This window comes from Berghia stephanieae, chromosome 6, assembly GCF_034508935.2.
Source record: "Berghia stephanieae isolate SIO BIC M18660-M18661 chromosome 6, UCSD_Bste_1.3, whole genome shotgun sequence".
Lineage (NCBI taxonomy): Eukaryota > Metazoa > Mollusca > Gastropoda > Nudibranchia > Aeolidiidae > Berghia > Berghia stephanieae.
The window spans coordinates 12,770,585-12,791,305 of record NC_088365.1 but is presented as its reverse complement, the minus strand read 5'-3'; the positions used below and the strand labels follow the sequence as shown (position 1 = coordinate 12,791,305).

The following is a 20,721-nucleotide window of genomic DNA, read 5'->3' as shown; positions in this document are numbered from 1 at the left end:
CTCAAGCTCTTTGTCCCAAATTTGCCAAGACTATTTGAAACAAACTCATGCACATGTATTGAGTACACGATTGCGTGACAAGCTGTTCCACACTTCTGTTACTCTAACATTGAGTTTATGCATGGTAATATATTAGGGGGGCGAAGTGGCCGAGTGGTTAAGGCATTGCACTGTGACCCGGAAGGACCCGGGTTCGAGCCATCCTTCAGGCACTTTCAGTTTTTTTCCTTGAGCAAGATTATTAACCCCCAGTTTGCACACTTGGACAACATGGGTGATTCCTGTTGGCATCAGACATCTTGTTTGATGAGTTATCTATATTCCTTCGTGGAATGTCTAGGCGACGAAATCTTACGATGTCGTGGCGGAAAAGGCATCATTTAATTTTAAAATATATTTATATAGTTTGTCCTTTGATCAAAGAGCTTCATGTCGCTCATTTTCTTTTCCTATTTGGGCAGAATTTCAGTCCAATTTTTTGTAAAATGTCCAAATAATGATATAAATAATGATATATTACAGAAAAGACACCTCATTAAGAGTTTTGAAGGCATCTTTAGATCTCTAATTTGAATTTATGTCATGACCGGAAATGAACATAAACGTAGGTGGCCAATGTTATGAATTAGCTGTGTCAGAATGACATACAAACAAACAAGTGTCTTAGGATATTCTAAGGTATCATGTCCTATCATTAGCATTGATTATGGCGTTTTGCCTTGGTTATATCTATATTTATTTATATCTGTTAAGATTTCATTAATAAGCTTTATATGGGGTACGTGTGTAAGTTTACGTGTGGGGGAGAAGGGGCATTAATATCTGGTGGATTCCAGTTTCATCAATGAAAAGAGATCAAATTGGGCTTTTATATAGCGCAATATCCATTAAATGTGCTCAAAGCGCTTTACAATTGGGTCCCTGGTCAACAGCAACATTTAACTTTTAGGACGGGACAACGCCTGTTAGGCGATGTTACAATTTATTTTCGGACAAAGACAACGCTGTTAATGGCCAGGTAGTCATTTTACACATGAGTTCGGTGAGAGAATGTGAGTAAAGGGCCTTCTCCAAGGAATCAATTATGTGATGAGCGGGACTCGAACCCAGGACCTTCCGATCCAAAAGCGAATGTCATACCACTAGACCACATAGCCGGACAAGAGGGCAACGATGGATGGTGACACCCACCGAAATCTAAGAAGACATTTCAACCTGCCAAACAAATTCCATTTATTAAGACAAGCAAAAGGCCGAACCAAATGGAGACTGCTGGTCAGCGGCGTGTTTAGACACTGTATCATTGATGATGATGATGATGATGATGATGATGATGATGATGATGATGATGGTGATGATGATGATGATGATGATGATGATGACGACGACGACGACGACGATGATGATGATGATGATGATGATGATGATGATGATGATGATGATGATGGGTGATGATGACGATGATGATGATGATGATGATGATGATGATGATGATGATGATGATGATGAGATGATGATGATGATGATGATGATGATGATGATGATGATGATGATGATGATGATGGTGATGATGATGATGATGATGATGATGATACTGATGATCATGATGATGATAATGATGTTGATGATAATGATGATGATGATGATGATGATGATGATGATGATGATGATGGTGATGATGATGATGATGATGATGATGATGATGATGATGATGATGATATTGGGTGAGTAATTATTAATTTTTGATGAACACGCTAAACTCTGAACTCTTTCTATGTTGTTTGAAGTGAGTTTTGTATGAACGTGTAAATAGCGACTTAACTTACCCTTGACAACACATTTGGATCCCATACAAGTATAGAAACCATTACACAAGCAATCACGTGATGAATGACAAATCTTGGTGGAGATGGAGGCACAATCCCTCTGAAATATACCCAAAAAATATCATGTAGCTGCAAGTCCGTAAAGTTACATCTAAAAGAATAGATACGTTGACAATATAAAGCATGCGTATTTATAATTTGTGCTGTTTAACGGTTTCACCCAGCGACATCTATAGAGAAAGGAATGCCTTTGATTGTCACCGGCATCTGCATATCATTAAAGCCTGACGACAGGGGTACTGTTATATAGGAAAAAAACGAACGGCCCCGTAGGATTGAGTAAGAGGGCGGGGATCTGTCCTGTATATGAAGTCCTAGGTTTCACCACATTCAGTGTGATGACATATTTTATAATACACTCTAGCAAACACAGCTACATCTTAGATATAAAACAAATCATTGACATATCATCCACATATACCCACAGTGGGGGCAGCGTGGCTCAGCGGTACGGTCGTTGCTTCTTACCCAAAAGGTACCGAGTTCGACTACCCGCCTCGTTGTGTGGCCTTGAGCAAGTCACCTCGCCCTAGCTCACTTTGCGGCGCTGCACTGCGGCTGACGCCTGGGTTATTCCAGTCTTCCCTTGAGATAGACCCTAAAGACAAATTTCCCCTTGGGGATGAATGTAGGGAATTTTATTTTATTTATTTATTATCTGTAAAGAGCCCATAAAGAACCATACATGTAAAATATTTGTGGGAAAATCCCAAATAAATCAATAAGCCATGGAACAACAAATGAACAGAAACATTTTGTGATGGGAAAATTAAAATGGAAAACAAATACAGGATTCCATGGAGCTTCTTTGTATAGATAGTATGCTCTTGGCTAAGAAGCTCATAACATTGCCATCCGGAAGTATAACGGACCAACACACAAAACTGTGTGTGTCCATGAACGTTTATAATCTGGGTAATACAGTTTAGTGAAAATTCTCAAAAACGCGGATGACAAAAAACAATAACAAAGACATGCGTGACGTCAACTTCATTCTATCTATTCAATATTCGGTATTGTTGTAAAGTCGTTTAAAATGGAGAGGTTCCGCTTGTCTCCCCTCCTTAGACCGTAGACATCGTTAAGTTATAGATTGTTCGAAGTTGACGTCACTCAGGTCTTTGTTATTGTTTTTTGCCATCTGCGTTTGTGAGTAATTCTCACTAAACTATATTAAACTGACTATAAACGTTGATGGTTACACACAGTTTTGTGTGTTGGTCCGATATACTTCCGGATGGCAATGTTATGAGCTTCTTTGCCAAGCGCATACTATCTATAACCTCACACTGAAACCATAGCCATCGTTATGTACATTACGAAGGCCACGCTGAAACCCAAGAAAAGACTGGCATTTTGACGTCATTATTTGGTTTTTGCACCGCCTAGTGAGTTGTCGTTAGAAGTACTCATGGAAACAAGTGGTCCCATTGGTTAAACTATTGAATACAACTCACGATTTGTTTTCTTTTGTACCAAAGACCGGCATTTTGACGTCATTTTTTGGTCACTGTCAGCCTATACGTTAACGATGGCTACGCTTAGACATTCGACACGAAGAGGACCAAGCTGAAGCAAGTCTAGCAGTCCGAATAGTTCTTATTCAGTAAGCAATGGGAATATGATGGCCTCTGGAGCTCATAATATGCTTGGAAAATCGAACAAATTTATTCGATTTTCAATGAGGGTGAACTAGAGAGTTTAACGAACAAACTACACGAAAATTAGACACTATCGATGGAATGCGTTGGAAATGTTTCACATGCTCTTCCCGCGCGATCAATTGTATCAACACTAAAAAGTGAATCGTCCGATTGAAATAATCATGTGAGAACTAATCACGCACAAAGTGGTCTACTTCTACTTTTATTTTTTTTTTAAATAGCAGAGTAACAAAAAACTCAATTATTTTCTTTTGCAAAAAACCTTGGAAGGTTTGTCCGAGCGATCCAGGGAATAGTGATCTTAATCCCCCATTTTGATTGGTTTTTCCCTTCCCACCCCCACCCCCATCTCTCTCTATCTCTCTCTCTCTCTCTCTCTCTCTCTCTCTCCATCTTTCTATCTCTCTCTTCTTTATCCCTCCGCCTCTCTGTATCATGTGTGGTTGTGTCTTTGTGTATGTCGGAGTGTGTGAGTGTGTGTGAGAGAGAGAGAAAGAGAGAGAGAGAGAGAGAGAGAGAAAGAGAGAGAGAGAGAGAGAGAGAGAAAGAGAGAGAGAGAGAGAGAGAGAAGGGGGGGGGGGAAGCACGAGAGAAATACTGGTATTCTAGAATGAAATGAAAGAGAACAGCTCCGGATTGATGTTATGCATTTAGGTAAAATACTCACATTATCTGCCCGCCAGATGAAACCTACACACATACAAAGCTCTATGTGACCGTCAGCGTAAAAGTCAGGAGACCGATCAAATCATTCAACTCGCGGCCCGGATTCAATAACAAAGAGCTGAGTGAACTTGCCCCCTTCCTTCTACAGATAGTATGCGCTTGGCTTAGAAGCTCACAACATTGCCATCCGGAAGTATAACGGGTCAACACACAAAACTATGTGTAACCTTAAACATTTTAGTCTGGATAATACAGTTAAGTGAGAATTACTCATAAACGTGGATGGCAAAAAACAATAAGACCTGAGTGACGTCGTCTTCGTTCTATCTATTGATAGATCGAAGTTGACGTCACTCATGTCGTTGTTATTGGGTTTTTTTTTTGCCATCCGCGTTTATGAGTAATTCTCACTAAACGGTATTAACCAGACTATAAACGTTTACGGATACACACAGTTTTGTGTGTTGGTCCGTTATACTTCCGGGTGGCAATGTTGTGGACTCCTAAACCAAGGGCATACTATCTATATAATGTGTTGATAGGAAGAGAGAGAAAGAGAGAGAGAGAGAGAGAGAGAGAGAGAGAGAGAGAGAGAGAGAGGCTAGAATGAGTAGAGTTCTTGGATATGTCTACATTTGTAATAAGGGTTCAAACATTGAATAATTGAGTGACGTGTGTTGTATTGTACCCACTTCCGGTTTGAAATGGCATCTGAAAGTCTTAGGGATCGAATTAAAATTGATTTTTAAAATTGTGTATGAACATTTCCAAATCGATCGCTGTGAATTGCAAACATTTTGACGGCCGACTTTAGAAGCATAAACATGTCACCAAATTGGCTACGTTTATGGCAGATACGAGTCTGGAATTTACCTGTAGTCGACATACGCACACACACACACACACACCGAGAGAGAGAGAGAGAGAGAGAGAGAGAGAGAGAGAGAGACAGACTTGCTCTCTCATTTATTAATATAAATAAATTGGATTCAATAGTCTGATATCACATCGCCCAGCAACGAGGCCATCGTGGTTCAAAACAAAGAAAATCGGTACTTTTTAATCTTCATGCTAGCTAGAACTGTTCATATGTCATGTGATCAGAATGTATAAAAGTCAAAACATGATCATAATTATAATGTTTTTCTCCTCTGGATACACCTTTATGCTCGTTTGGAGAAATATTTCATAAGGGCGTCCGCCATTGTTCCGATAGTTTAGAGCCAGTTACTAAGTTACATGTGGAGATTGATCTATCTATAGGGCGATGAAAAGAAATGAAAGTTAGGCATTTTGTGTTTCCGGTTCTGAGACAGATGCTTTCGAAGTCTTGCATGAATTACATTATAAATTAAATCTGAAATGCCCAGATTATAATAACACCTTTAGGGTGTAGGGTTACAGCATATGACCCTATGACAGTATTTCGTGACATTAAATAGAGTTTCCTATGATGTTGCCTCTTTCTAAATTCTCACTATGTTATTTTGGCATATTATCCAGGCAACAACAACTTTATTTTCTTCATATGAGTTACTAAACTTTCATCGGCGTGTACAATTTAATAATACAATTACCAAATAAAGATTAATACACGTTAAAATTCTCACACTGAATAGAACAATGATTCGCAAACGAAAATGTGAGTTTAAAACATTTTCTATAGCACATTTGAAAATAAAATAGCTTTGGGTATAAAAAGGCACATGTATTATTCGGCGCCTATATGATATGATATGATATGATATGATATAAGTCCAGATTTTTGTAGGCTTTTACAGCCTTTTATCTGCTCTTGTGCATTCGTGAACGTATTTAATTCACGTCTCTCAAAACTGGGCATGCCCCATAGTTGAAGGAGGTGTCTGAATTAAATTTTGCAAACAGTATTTTTCTGTTTCACAATGAGCATCAAGAAGGCACTTGAATGCCTGCAGTGAAGGGGCGTCGACAACTGTTGCAGGCAAGCGGTTCTATTTGTCGACTACCCGAACTAAGAACACGTTCTGCCTATGCTTGTATCAAATGATATGACCGGCTTGCACTTATTTGCAGGTCTGATAATCCAATCCATTAATTATGGGCTCATTGTTGTAATGGAAATCTCAAAACATGTCACGAATAATTGCCCATTACAACAATGTTAAACTAGACCCATAAGTGGGTTCGGATGTCAGACCTGTATAGTATATGTACACGTCGGAAAAGACCATTCAAACCAGTTTTCAATCACAACATGACCATAGGGTCACGCGTTGAAAACAAGAGATAAAGGGAGTAAATCTGACTCATGAATGAACAACACAAAACAAACGACGTTTCGGCCTTTGGCCTTTTTCAAGTAAACACAGAATACACACACACATACACACACAATATATATATATATATATATATATATATATATATATATATATATATAATAGATTGTTATCTGTTTACTTGAAAAAGGCCAAGGGCCGAAACGTCGTTTGTTTTGTGTTCATTCATGAGTCAGATTTACTCCCTTTATCTTTATCTCCATTTAATTGACTCATTTAGGCACCTCTATTTATTAGTTGAAAACAAGCTCTAGACCTCAAAACATAATAATAATTCCAAATGTCGTTTTATAAGGTGCACATTCTAAAATTAAAAAAAAAAATTGAGCTTTATATAGAGCAATATCCACTAAATGTGCTCAAAGCGCTTTACAGGGGGTCCCTGGTAAACAGCAACATTTAACATGTAGGACGGGACATGCCGCCTGTTAGGCGATATTACAATTTTTCGGACTAAGACAACACTGTTAACGGCCAGGTACTCATTTTACACCTGTCTACGGTGAGAGAATGTGAGTAAAGAGCCTTTTCCAAGGACTCAATCAACTATGTGCCGAGCGAGGCTCGAACCCAGGTACTTCCGATCCGAAAGCGAGTGTCATACCACAAGACCACATAGCCGCACATATATCATAAATGTTCGATATCAATATGATACTATAATAATAGCAGCGATACTAATACTTTAACAAGAAATAATGATGATCACTTCCCTCGTTTGATCGTATCTATGGAACCGACGACTTCTATCATTCGCAGCCTGATTGTTGATTTTATAAACTCAACATGTCCTTTTCCAAGGACTCAGCTATGCGCCGAGCGCGAGGCTCGAACTCAGGACCTTCCGATCCGAAAGCGAGTGTCATACCACTAGACCACATAGCCGCACATATTACACATATTCTTCTTCTTCTCCTGCTATAATTTATCCAGACGCGGCAGTTTATCAAAAATCTAATAAGGTTATTTATGTGAATTAAAGATGTATCATTGCACGTCTATTTCTATTTTTGCTCATAATTGAGCTTAAGTCGTTTCGTTGTATTAGAGCAATTATTGTAATTAACCAAATGCAGAGCGGACGAATTCAGATATAGAATTTAAGCGACACAATGTACTCCCAAAGAGAGAAAAAAAGAAATCAGTTTAACGAAAAAAGACACAACTATTATTTTGTTTTGAATTAAAGGATGAGGCTAAAACTTGGTTCTGCATTGAAAAGAAAATTTAGAACTTTAACTTTTTGGTGGGAATTTGTCTCAAAAAACCAGTGAAGATATTGCCGAGAAAGGTAATACATACTTAGATAATAATGTGATCTAAGTGAAATGTATTTCAGAGAACAAAAATGTGTTTTTTTAATTCAATCCTTACGTAAAAAAAAAAAAAAGTAAAAAACAAAAAGACGAAAAAAAAACAAAAAAAAAAACACCAAACAAACCCAACAAAATAAAACCAAAAAAAAATTAATAAAACAAAAACAAAAAACAAAAAACAAAACAAAACACGTTTCTGTATGGATCAAGCGGCTTAAGAAAGTTTTAGAAGAATAGGTTGAGCCATAGAGTTATTAATATCTTTGTGAGAGAAAATCCATTAAAATTCATTCCGAGATAAACTTAAAACTGTATGAGAAATATCATATCATATTTATAAATTGAAGAAAATTGGGCAAAAACATAACGTTTAGACACAATTTAACACAATGATTTTTATTCAAAAAGTTTTGAAAATTGACATGAGTTTCATCGATAAATTCAAATCAAATGATTTTTTTTTCATTTTTAGTGTGTTGCTTGTTTGTTTCTTTTATTTTGTTGTTGCTTTTAAAAAAATAATAACTTTCCTAATTTCATTAATATCTCACCCTCTTATTTTTATCATTATTATAATTATTATTATTATTATTATTATTATTATTATTATTATTATTATTATTATTATAATTATTATTATTATTATATATTAATAATAATATAATAATAATAATAATATAATAAATAATAATAATAATAATAATAATAATAATAATAATAATAATAATAATAGCGCCCCTTTCCTCCAAAAATGCACATGAGATCATATATTTTATTCTACTCGTATAACATCAATAAAATCACTTCCAGAAAACTGAAAGGAAATACTCTGTCTTCAAAAAGGCTTTAAAGGAGGACAGAGAATTACGGTGCCAGGTGTCCGCTGAATATAAATAATATATAAATGATAAAAATAGAATTCAAATACATTCATCCCGTGTGGAAAATTTGTCTTTAGGGTCCATTCCAAGGGAAGACTGGAATAACCCAGGCGTCAGTCCCAGTGCAGCACAAACTGAGCTAGAGCGAGGTAACTTGATAAAGGTCGCACAGCGCAATGTGTATTCGAACTCGGTACCTTTCGGGTTCGAAACAAAGACTATACTGATGAGTCATGCTGTCCCGTATCAGGCTTAGGCTTCAGTTTATATTGTTTCATCAAAGAGAAATAGCATTATTTATCATCGTGCGAAAAACTCAAACGTTCAAATTAGTTTTTGTTTTGTTTGGATCATCTCAAGTTTCTTTCAGAGAGCTGGCACACCCAGCATTGCTCTAAGGTGATGCTCCCACACTTGTAGTCTAACCCTCTCCTTATCATCTACAGCAAAATTGCCACATTTACGACACAATATACATTTTTTTCTTATTCAGATTTATTTCGTAAATCACAATGACCTTTGTTTAATTAACAACATAAAGTTGTTTTGTAGAGAGATTGTTTGAGTTCTAAAAAATCCATTTTCTGCTGGGCATGGGTAAACCTGCCATTTTTGGGGAAATAATGAAAATGATCGGTAAGAAAATTAAGTCATTATGAATGATAATTATTTTGAATCAATGCACGACAGTCGAGTTTGGGGTAAAATGATACCCAATTCCCCATTAATTAAATCTGGAAGACTCGGCCACTTATTCCCATGTGTAATTCTCTACAATTGACCCCCGCCCCCCTCCTCCTCTCCTCCAGTCGCCGAGACGGCAAAATAGACCACTTTGTAAACGGAAATTGCAGGATTGGAAGTGAATCCGAGAATAGAATGAAATTACCTCTGATTTCGGCCAATTAATTTGACTGTTTTGTTTTTCACGTTTTTTCTTTTCTGTTTTGTTTGTATTTTTCTTATTAAGGGATAAGTGTGGAAAAAGCTAGAATGAATGAGAGGTAAGTAATCTAGGAAAACAATTTTCAAAAAAAAAAAATAATAAAAAAATAATTGAGCTTTTATATAGCGCAATATCTACTAAACGTGCTCATAGCGCTTTACAAAAGATGTTAACCAGAGAGTGAAATGTTTTGAAAATACTGCTTTGCTTGCACAGGCATGATATTATAGTATTTTTTCAGCAATACCCCGAGGCATGGCAGCAATTTGGGGTGCGGGTGGATTCTTCTTTCGATTGCTGTAACCTGTGGAGTGGTATCAACTGGAAATATTATTATGACAACGGCAAGAATGAGAACCATACAAACAACAACAACAACAACTCTGTCGGCAAAATATGTAATATCGCCTAACAGGCGTATGGTATCGTTCGACATGTTACGTGTTGCTGTTGGTTAGGGACCATTTGTAAAGCGCTTTGAGCACGTTTAATGGATATTGCTCTATATTGTATAAAAGTTCAAATTTCTACATCTTGAGATACCGTGCGAGAGTCACGTGATGGATAACGATATTCCCAACATCGAATTCGCGATTCATAATGACTGTAATTATCTTAACCTCCCACTACAATTCACTCACTTCAGTGAGCTGTAAGACTGGGATAATTTTGTCCTCGCCTCACATGTAACATGTATCGGCCTTGTGTCACAGCAGCTAGCCTACTTTATACGATGCCGTGCCCAAGAGCCAAATAGTGGACATCTTCCTGTAAGCCACTCTTGACAACTGTAATTATCCAAGCATTCTCCTTCCTCCCCAATTGGATTCAATAGTCTGATGTCACGCAGCCCGGCAACGGCGGCCATCTTGGTTCTAAATAAAGAAAATCATTACTTTTTATTCTTCATGCTGGCTAGAACTTTTCATAAGCCTTGTGATCAGAATGGGTAAAAGTCAAAACATGATCAAATTTATGTTTTTTCCCCCTCTGAATACGCTTTTATGCTCGCCGGAGAAATATTTCTTACGGCGTCCGCCATTGTTCCGATAGTTTAGAGCCAGTGTTACTAAGTTACCATGCGTCATTAGGAAGGAAGTGACGTTACGACTGTTGAAGAGTATTCCCTCCTTCAGGAAGAGCATATTATTATCTGTTTCTGTCTATGCTCTTTTGGGCTAGATATTAGGGCTGCTAAGTTCACAAAGTCAAAATGCGGGGGGGGGGGGGGGGGGGGGGGGGTAATCATGACAGGTGGTGATAATGGAATAGTAACAATGATCTAATATGGCATATGGATGGTAGTAATGCACTCCACAAATTGTAAGAAATATGCATGGTGATAAAATCAAATTGACTAATTGACAAATAATTTAGCACTATAGTTCCAATGTGACTAGAAAAATGGTTCTTCTTAATAGTGCCAAAAATATCTGGTCCCTTCTTGAGGGGCAAGGGATCAAATTAAAAAGTTAGCTGTTGAGGCAACGAAAGAAATTTTTTATTTTTTTTAAAAGAAGAAATTTTTAATAATCAATTCAGGGAAATGCGAGACATTTTTGCCGTAAACAGAACACAGCCTCAAAATGCCGGACACTTGGCAGCCCTGATATATATTATACCACGACCGACTATTTTAGGGGGTTTGAGATATCAAACAGTTGGTGCTTAGTGGCCTTTTAGGTATGACATTCGCTTTTGTAATGGAGTGTCCGTGGTTCGAGTCCCGCTCTGGGCTTCGTAATGTTGAGTTCTTGAAAAAAACGTTTTTTCTCTCCTATTCTATCTCATACTCGGGTTTAAAACAAGTACCCGACCGGAAACAGCTAATTTTTGCTTTGTCAAAAACAAACCATGTAAAAGTGCCTTACAGGCGTCATGACTCGTCTTACATGGTAATCTTTTGCTGTTGGCTTGGAACACTTATAAAGCGTTTTAAGCACATTACATGGATATTAAGCAACATATAACCTCAAGTTGTTGTAATTTCTTTTGGGGTTTTTTTTTTGTATGGGTTTTGTTGTTTGTTTTATGTTGTTGTTGTTTTGTTTTTTTTTGTTGGGGGGGGGGGGGGGGGGGCTTTGGTGTTGTTTTTTTTTTGTTTGTTTTGGATATCATTTCATTTTTTATTTGCGTTGGTGCTAGGCAAAGAATCGTTAAGGGTATTTGCTGTCTCAGGTATAACATGTGGTTTGTGGCGTGTAGGTCACGAAGGTAATAGGCCCTTGATAAAAGCTCTTTAATTACTTTCTCTCGCCCTATTTAGGAGTAGAATTAGTATCTCGTCGATTACAACATTGTCTCTGTCGAAAAATAATAATGATAATAATGCCTTAGAGATGAAGGGGTTCGTGTTCTATGTCCAGTTTTGTTTTGGGGCAGAGCACATGGAGGTACGATTTGAACACATTTAGTGGATAATTGATATTGCCCTATACAGAAGCTCATATTATAGTGATTATATATTGCAATACTTCCCTCGTAATGACACATGGTAACTTAGAAACTGGCTCTAAACTATCAGAACAATGGCTGACGGACGCCCTTATGAAATAGTTCTCCGACGAGCATAAAAGTGTATCCAGAGGAGAAAAACATTATAAATATGATCATGTTTTGACTTTTATACATTCTGATCATAAGACATGACATGTGAGAAGTTCTAGCCAGCATGAAGAATAAAAAAGTACCCATTTTCTTTGTTTAGAATCACGATGGCCTCCGTTTCTGGGCGACGTGACATCAGACTATTGAATCAAATGACCACATCAGTCTAAAACACAAACACAAACGTGCCTCAAACTGCACTTCTAACTTCTAACAACGATCGTGTTGTCATTTATCATTATCTGGCGTTTGCTTAGATTTTAACACACATAGTTAGGATTAATTAATTAGATCCTATTATTCATTACTCATTATACTTTTATCATCACCGTTAGTTTTTGTTTGTTTATTTTGTTTTATTTTGTTTGTATTTTGTATCTTTTTGTTGTCTTTTTCTTTTCTTTTTTAAAAATATATTTCTTTGTACAAGACCGACTTTCTAATAAAAGAATAGTCTTTGAAACAACATCCTTGTTTTACACCTTTGTTACCACCTTGTGACATTTTATGGCCATTAAGACAACACTGACGTTAATAAAAAAAAGAAAACGAACACCTCCTGACAATACCCTAGGATTCTCACTTTGGCTCCCTGATTTCACTGATTATACCGAAACAATGCGTATATCTGGACATGTGTCTTTGTAATGTGAGAATGCTGGGAATGGAAGTGAGAGAAAGAGATTGTTGCAAGTCGGTGTTCTATGTTGATATATTTGGCAGTTCTGTTCCTTTACAAAAGGTGAAAAAGGCTATTGTTTCATTAGTATAATAATGTTTGTATGAGATTTTTCAGGTTTTGTGTCGATGCTGACTAATATTGGTGTAAATGAGTTAATTAGCACCTGGATGTAAGGGAAAAGGTGTGAGGGCGAGACCAATCTAACGATACAAGCTTTGATAAATAGAACAATGAGTTACTAATAAATTAATTCTCTAATAATGAGATGACAAATTAGGGGAAATGACAAAGGTCTTAAAAAGTATGTACTCTATAAAATAGTGCCATAAAAAGCAGAGAGAATAATACAAGAAATATCTATTCCAAATAAAACTCAGCCAGCCTCGACTGTGCATCGAACCTGAGCCCTCCTGATTCCGGGTCAGACGTGCTACATTATTGAATATCGGATTCTCAAGTTATTTTTCGATATTCGGATCAGCACGATATACAACCATGCTTGGACGATTGGGTCAAATTTATGTCAGAATAAATGTTAAAACAGTCAATAACTGTCTTACTCGTATTTAAAAACGTGACTCGTCCTTTCATTCAATATCGATCGAGTTCATTGACCCCACAGTTGTGTGGCTATGTGGTCTAGTGGTATGGCACTCGCTTTCGGATCGGAAGGTCCTGGGTTCGAGCCTCATGCTCGGCGCATAGTTGAGTCCTTGGAAAAGGCTCTTTACTCACATTCTCTCACCGTACTCAGGTGTAAAATGAGTACCTGGACGTTAACAGCGTTGTCTCTGTCCGAAAAATTATAATATCGCCTAACAGGCGTCATCATGTCCCGTCCTACATGTTAAATGTTGCTGTTGACCAGGGACCCATTGTAAAGTGCTTCGTGAACATTTAGTGGATATTGCGCTATATAAAGCTCATAATTTTCATGGTTATTTTTATATATGGCCGCACTGTGGAAAAACGCGTATTTAAAGATTTTGCCCAAAATACTCGTCCTCCTTTCAATAATCGATCGATTTTATCGACTCTCATCTTGTCAGAAATTCTCAAGTCTTCAGACTCCGGAGTCTCAGATTTGTGAGTTTTTGACCACATTCCTCCCACCAAATCCAAGCATCAGTAACAAACTTTATAGTCACCTGGAACAACTACAAAAGACATCTAACTTCTACGTCATGGCACAAGACCGAAGGGCTAGAGCTCAGGTGGTCGCTGGTTCGGATAAGTAAATAAGTGAGTTTTTGACAAGGTGAAGGACGTTTAAAATAAATCAATATTTGAAAGACGAGTTCTTGGTCCAAATTTTTAACTTGTGTTGTTTTATTTTTTTTTTCTTCTTTTGGTGTTTTTTTTTTTTTTTTTGAGGGTGGGTGGGCGTATTTACATATTTTTTTCGGGTGTTTTTGTAAATTTCAGAATACGTCACAGTTGTAATTGGACTTTTTCTCATTTTTAGGAATGTTTTTCTTCTGCCCACACGCACGATATTTTAATATGCACCGAACTAGTAACTGCTATCATTAAAGTGGATGAACGGAAGGGGGATGCTTAGATAATTACAGTATTTTTTTCAAGCTCGAATTCAGTTTTCAGCAAATAATAATATCATTATTATTCTTTCCACTCCCATGTGAATTTGAGATGTCATCTTCTCGCCGTCCTAAAAAAATATTCTATAGTTTTTGTTCTTTTGTTTTATGCTTTTATTCTTTTTTTTAGACACGATCTTTAAAAAAGAAATAGCAACCATTTTAATCACTTGTATGAAACACAAATATCGCCTTGTCTTTCTTTGAGTTCTAAAACGAGACATACAAAATTGAACGAAATAAATTTTTAAGAGTTCTTGTAGAGTGCGGCTGTGTGACCTTGTGGTATGACACTCGCTTTCGGATCCGAAGGTCCTGGGTTTGAGCCTCGCGCTTGGCGCACAGTTGAGTCCTTGGAAAAGGCTCTTTACTCACATTCTCTCACCGTACTCAGGTGTAAAATGAGTACCTGGCCATTAACAGCGTTGTCTTTGTCCGAAAAATTGTAATATCGCATAACAGGCGTCATGTCCCGTCCTAAATGTTAAATGTTGCTGTTGACCAGGGACCCCTTGTAAAGCGCTTTGAGCACATTTATTGGATATTGCGCTATATAAAGATCAATTTTAATTTTTTAAAAATTTTTCGTTGTTTTAATAAGTAAGTACTTTTTGTTGTAGTTGGCAGATGAGCGATTGACGAAATTGGGCCATTGTTGAGCAAGACAACACTTTAAGTTCGAGTGATGTAATTGACCTTTTAACTAAAAAAAGTGGGCGTGGTCCTTTTTTCGTTTGTTAAAATACGATGACTTCCGCCATGCGCAGAGCCATTTCCATTTTAATGGATTACTGGGTCTAAACCTCAAGTGTTTACCTTAGATACCTCTTAATTCTCTATAAAATACTCTCGGAAGTCTTTGCGATTTTTGCAATGATAAGAGCTTCTGTGATATAAACCTCCATCCCAATGATAATGGTTTATTTCAGGCTTATACAAATCGCACTACTTTTCTCTTATAAACGTTAAATCGGCCTGTGTACGCGCTCCTTTTACTGCAGACTTTGAAGCAAATCAATTTTAAAAGTTTCATTTCAAACTTATATGTATGACAAGTATGATTTTTCAAAATAATAAATGTCACAACAAATATTATTATTCTTTCTTAATAACATAAAGTACTTATTTTATTGTCAATAAAATCAAACTGTTTACAGTCAACAGTTCCCAAGTTACTTCCCCTTGTTTTTACATTAGTGTTGGGCGTGTTGGGCGATATTAGTTTGAGCTTCTTTTTATCTAGCGCAATGTCCACTAAAACGTGCTCAAAGCGCTTTACAAGGGGTCCCCGGCCAACAGCAACACTTATAATGTAGGACGGGACATGACGCCTGTAAGGCGATATTATAATTTTTCGGACAGAGACAGGTACTCATTTTACACCTGAGTAAGGTGAGAGAATGTGAGTAAAGAGCCTTTTCCAAGGACTCAATCAACTATGTGCCGAGCGAGGCTCGAACCCAGGTACTTCCGATCCGAAAGCGAGTGTCATACCACAAGACCACATAGCCGCACATATATCATAAACGTTCGATATCAATATGATACGATAATAATAGCAGCGATACTAATACTTTAATAAGAAATAATGATGATTACTTCCCTCGTTTGATCGTATCTATGGAACCGACGACTTCTATCACTCGCAGCCTGATAGTTGTATTTATAAACTCAACATGTACGAAGCATGACGGTTTTATGTCAGAATAAATATTAAATCAGTTAACAACTGTCTTACTCATTTAAAATCATGACTCATCCTTTTAATTCAATATCGATCGAGTTCATTGACCCCGTCATGGTTATTTTTAGATATTGTCGTTTATCAAACAGTTCTGTCACACTCTGGAAAAACGCGTGTTTAAAACATTTTTGCCCCAAATAGTCTTCCTCCTTTCAAATATCGATCGATTTTATCGTGCTCAGTGAGAAATATCTGTTGAAAAAGTCGTTTAATTTTTAATCAAAGAGAAGGAAAATAGCGCATATATAACTAATCATCAGGCAAGAAAATTGTATTGACAGCCCGATATTCCTGTTCATCAAACGAAAAGAGCTACTTCCGGTATGACACAGTAATAACAGCTGATCGACCCACGGGAAATTCCTCCTCATTGGCCATCTTGTCAAATCTATGGGTGAAATATAGATAGTTCGACATTGACGTCACCCAGGTCTTTGTTATTATTTTTTGCCATCCGCGTTTATGAGTAATGCTCACTAAACTGTATTAATCAGGTTATAAACGTTCATGATTACACAAAGTTTTGTGTGTTGGTTCGTTATATTTCCGGATAGCAATGTTATGAGTTTCTAAGCCAAGCGAATACTATCTATAGATAGTAAATAGTATGCACTTGGCTAAGAAGCTCACAACATTGCCATCCAGAAATATAACGGACCAACACACAAAAGTATTTGTAACCGTGAACGTTAATAGTCTGGACAATACAGTTGAGTGAGAATCACTCATAAACATGGATGACAACAACAACAACAACAAAAAAAGACTATGTATAGATAGTTCGAAGATGACGTCACTCATGTCTTTGTTATTGTTTGTTGCCATCCGCGTTTATGAGTAATGCTCACTGAACTGTATTTACCCGACTATAAACGTTCATGGATACACACAGTTTTGTGTCTTGGTCCGTTATACTTCCGGATGGCAATGTTATGAGCTTCTTAGCCAAGCGCAGACTGTCTATTTGGAACCGTGAACGTTAATAGTCTGTACAATACAGTTGAGTGAGAATTACTCATAAACATGGATGACAAAAAAAAAAAAAGACTTGAGGCACGTCAACTTCGTTCTATCTATAGATAGAATGCGCTTGGCCAAGGATTTCACAACATTGCCATCCGGAAGTATAACGGACCAACACACAAACTCTGTGTAACCGTGATCGTTTATAGTCTGGTGAATACAGTTTAGTGAGAACAACTCACAAACGCGGATGGCAAATACGATAACAAAGACCAGAGTGACGTCATCTTCGAACTATCTATAATCGAAATCAAAGAGGATCTTTGGACACACACACACACACACATACACAAACACACACACACACATATATGCGATGGCGTAAATGCAGTTTTATCGACTTGCATAACCCTTAACGACAGACAATAAATGGCTGACGTAAACTCTATTATCGGGTTAAAATATCAGAGCAGACGTAGGAGGAGGAAGAGGAGTAGGGGGAGGAGGAGCAAAGAATTTTTTTTAAAGTGAGCTTTTATATGGCGCAATATCCACTAAATGTGCGCAATGCGCTTCACAAGGGGTCCCTGGTCAACAGCAACATTTAACATGTAGGACGAGACATGACGCCTGTTAGGCGATATTACAATTTTTCGGACAAAGACAACGCTGTTAACGGCCAGGTACTCATTTTACACCTGAGTATGGTGAGAGAATGTGAGCAAAGAGCCTTTCACAAGGACTCAACCATGAGCCGAGCGAGGCTCGAACCCAGGACCTTCCGATCCGAAAACGAGTGTCATGCATACCACTAGACCACATAGCCACACAAAGCAAAGGAAGAAGAAGAGATTTGATAAAGACCTGGAAAAATTCATGGAACAGTGCCAGGAAAAGTTTTGTCTGGCATTGTATCATACACTTTTGTTCATATCTTCATCTCATATCCGTGCCTGTTCCCAAATTAAACAATTTATTGTATGAGCTTGACCGCGAACATAAATTAAGGGGCGGTTTGGGTCTAAATATTAGGAAAATCCTTCGAAAAATTGATTTTGAGATATTGGTGGCAAATTATATTTCATTCTCTTAGAAATAATATAATTCAAGTCCAAATTCTAAAAGTAGACTATAAAGGCACGAAAAACACAGTCGAAAATGGTACAGGTAGTAAGAAAAGTGTGAAAAAAGGGAAGCCATTTTGCTATTTTCTCAAAATGTCATATTTCTGAGGGTATGGGAAACTGTGTCAAACGTTTCTCAGAATCTATTCAATGAAATTGTCTGGAAATTTCCACAGTTATCACATAGATAATATATTATGTCACCATAGAGAGATTTATTTGATAAGATATGTGAATTTTGAATTATAATACGAATTCTAAATTTGTAACATCAATTTTGTCATAACATTTTGATTCTCAACTTTGTATTGTTCTAATAAAAATTCCATAAGCTAAAGCCGTAAAATCTCTCTATGGTGACACACTATGGTACAATGTTGACAAGAGGGAAGAATATGGAGGTCATTCCTTTATTAGTTTTTGTGGAACGTTTGCCACAAGATTGTTATATTTTTTTATGCCAGACCCCCAATATAGGTCTCAAAATGGATATCAACACATATAATTAGAATTTCTCACCATAAATGTTGTTTTGTAACCTATAATGACGATACAGAATGATTAAAACCGCCCAAAATTGGTAATTAATTTTTTTTCAAAAAAGACCCCTTCAATAGGAAAACAGAGCGGGTGATTGAATAAACGAAAGGAATGCATTGACACCTTCAATATTTGCATGCACTCTTGAGATGTCAATAGAGCGAATGGATCCAAACTATCAATTATTTATCTTTTACTGTTTATATAGAATCGATTTTATTCTTGGTGCCATTCACTTGCATTACAATTGTCAATAGAATTCGTTCAAGGTCTGAAGGTCAAAGGTTATGAAACTTTTATTCAATAATATAATCAACACGACGTACAGAAATAAATAACAGTGACATATTCCCATATTATTATATTATTAAAGTTTCATTTTTAAAAAAATAGGGACAACATTGGACAATTTTTAGGTTCTTTTTCTTTTCTTTTTTTTTCAAAACACTTGTTTGTTTGTTTGTTCGTTTGTTGTTTTGTTTGTTTGTTTTTTTTTTTTTTTGTTGTTGTTGTTTTTTGGGTGGGGGAGGGTTGGTGCGATTATGACTAAATGAGTGAGATGATTATATATTCATTTGATCTTGACTGGCTACATTATATAGAAGATAAATCCATTAATAACTTCACAGTTTTTGGTTCAATCCCGTATTCGGCAACTGAAATATCAAATCGCGTTTTAACTTAGTCTACTATCAAATACTATAGGGAATGAGATTAGCGGAAGAGTAGCGTCCCTTGATTGGGCGTCACCCATAGTCTGTGACGTCACCGGCGGAAAGGTTATTAGAGAGAGAACGTCATGTTGGTTGTGCGCATGACGTTCTCTCTCTCTAATAACGTTTCCGCCGGTGACGTCACAGACTATGGGTGACGTCCAATCAAGGGACGCTACTCTTCCGCTAATCCCATTCCCTATTAGAGGTGAACGGAAGGTCAACTGAAGTCGAATCGGACAGGTTGTGGATACAAAGTTTTGATGTTTTCATGCAAGAAGAGCAAACATATAGTACTTTGAAAAAAAAAAAAAAGAAGAAAATGTTTATAAAAATCGTTCTTTTTAGTTAAAAAAAAAAAACAACAAGATGTACTCCACGATTCAACTTTAGACTGTTTTTAGTACACATAAACATGTGGGCGAAGTGGCCGAGTGGTTAAGGTATTGCACTGTGACACGGAAGCACCCGGGTTCGAGCCCCGTTTCAGGCACCTTTGTTTTGTTTTTTTTCCTTGAGCAAGATTATTAACCCCCAATTTGCTCACTTGGACAACAGGGGTGATTCCTGTTGACATCAGACATCTTGTTTGATGAGTAATCTATATTCCTTCGTGGAATGCCTAGGCTACGATATCTTATGATGTCGTGGCGGAAAAGGTATAATTAATTTAATTAAACATGCAATATATAATGTTTTAATCTACGATTTCACTATCTGAAAGAAAGTTTAGAAATATTAAAATCACCTATTTGGTACTTTTACAGTCAATACCCCGTTAACAAAAATAGCAAAGGAGAATCAATACAAGGTGCTAAAAATGGCATTTTAAAGTGGAATTTGTCTGAGAAAAAAATATAAATAAATAATAATAAACTTTGAATTATTTAACTCTGGTTTCCTTTCTTTACACAACCCCCCCCCCCCCAAAAAAAAAAAAAAAAGAAAAAAAACAACAAAAAAACATAACATGATGTTGAATTTTAATATTCCAAATTGAAACTTCAAAAAACTAGATATTTAATATGTTATTTTGTTCTTTTATCGACAATAGGCCCAATATAAATCCT

General features: G+C 36.8%; 1 protein-coding gene across 1 annotated transcript in view; it reads right to left on the bottom strand.

Annotated features, from left to right (window-relative positions):
- The window catches only part of LOC144974494 (uncharacterized), a 117,726-nt gene that overhangs the window by 38,940 nt on the left and 58,065 nt on the right, over positions 1 to 20,721 (bottom strand). The window contains exon 3 of the mRNA XM_078917402.1: positions 1,827 to 1,926. Within this exon, the coding sequence (XP_078773528.1) occupies positions 1,827 to 1,926 (100 nt within the window). The remainder of the gene's footprint in view (positions 1 to 1,826; positions 1,927 to 20,721) is intronic.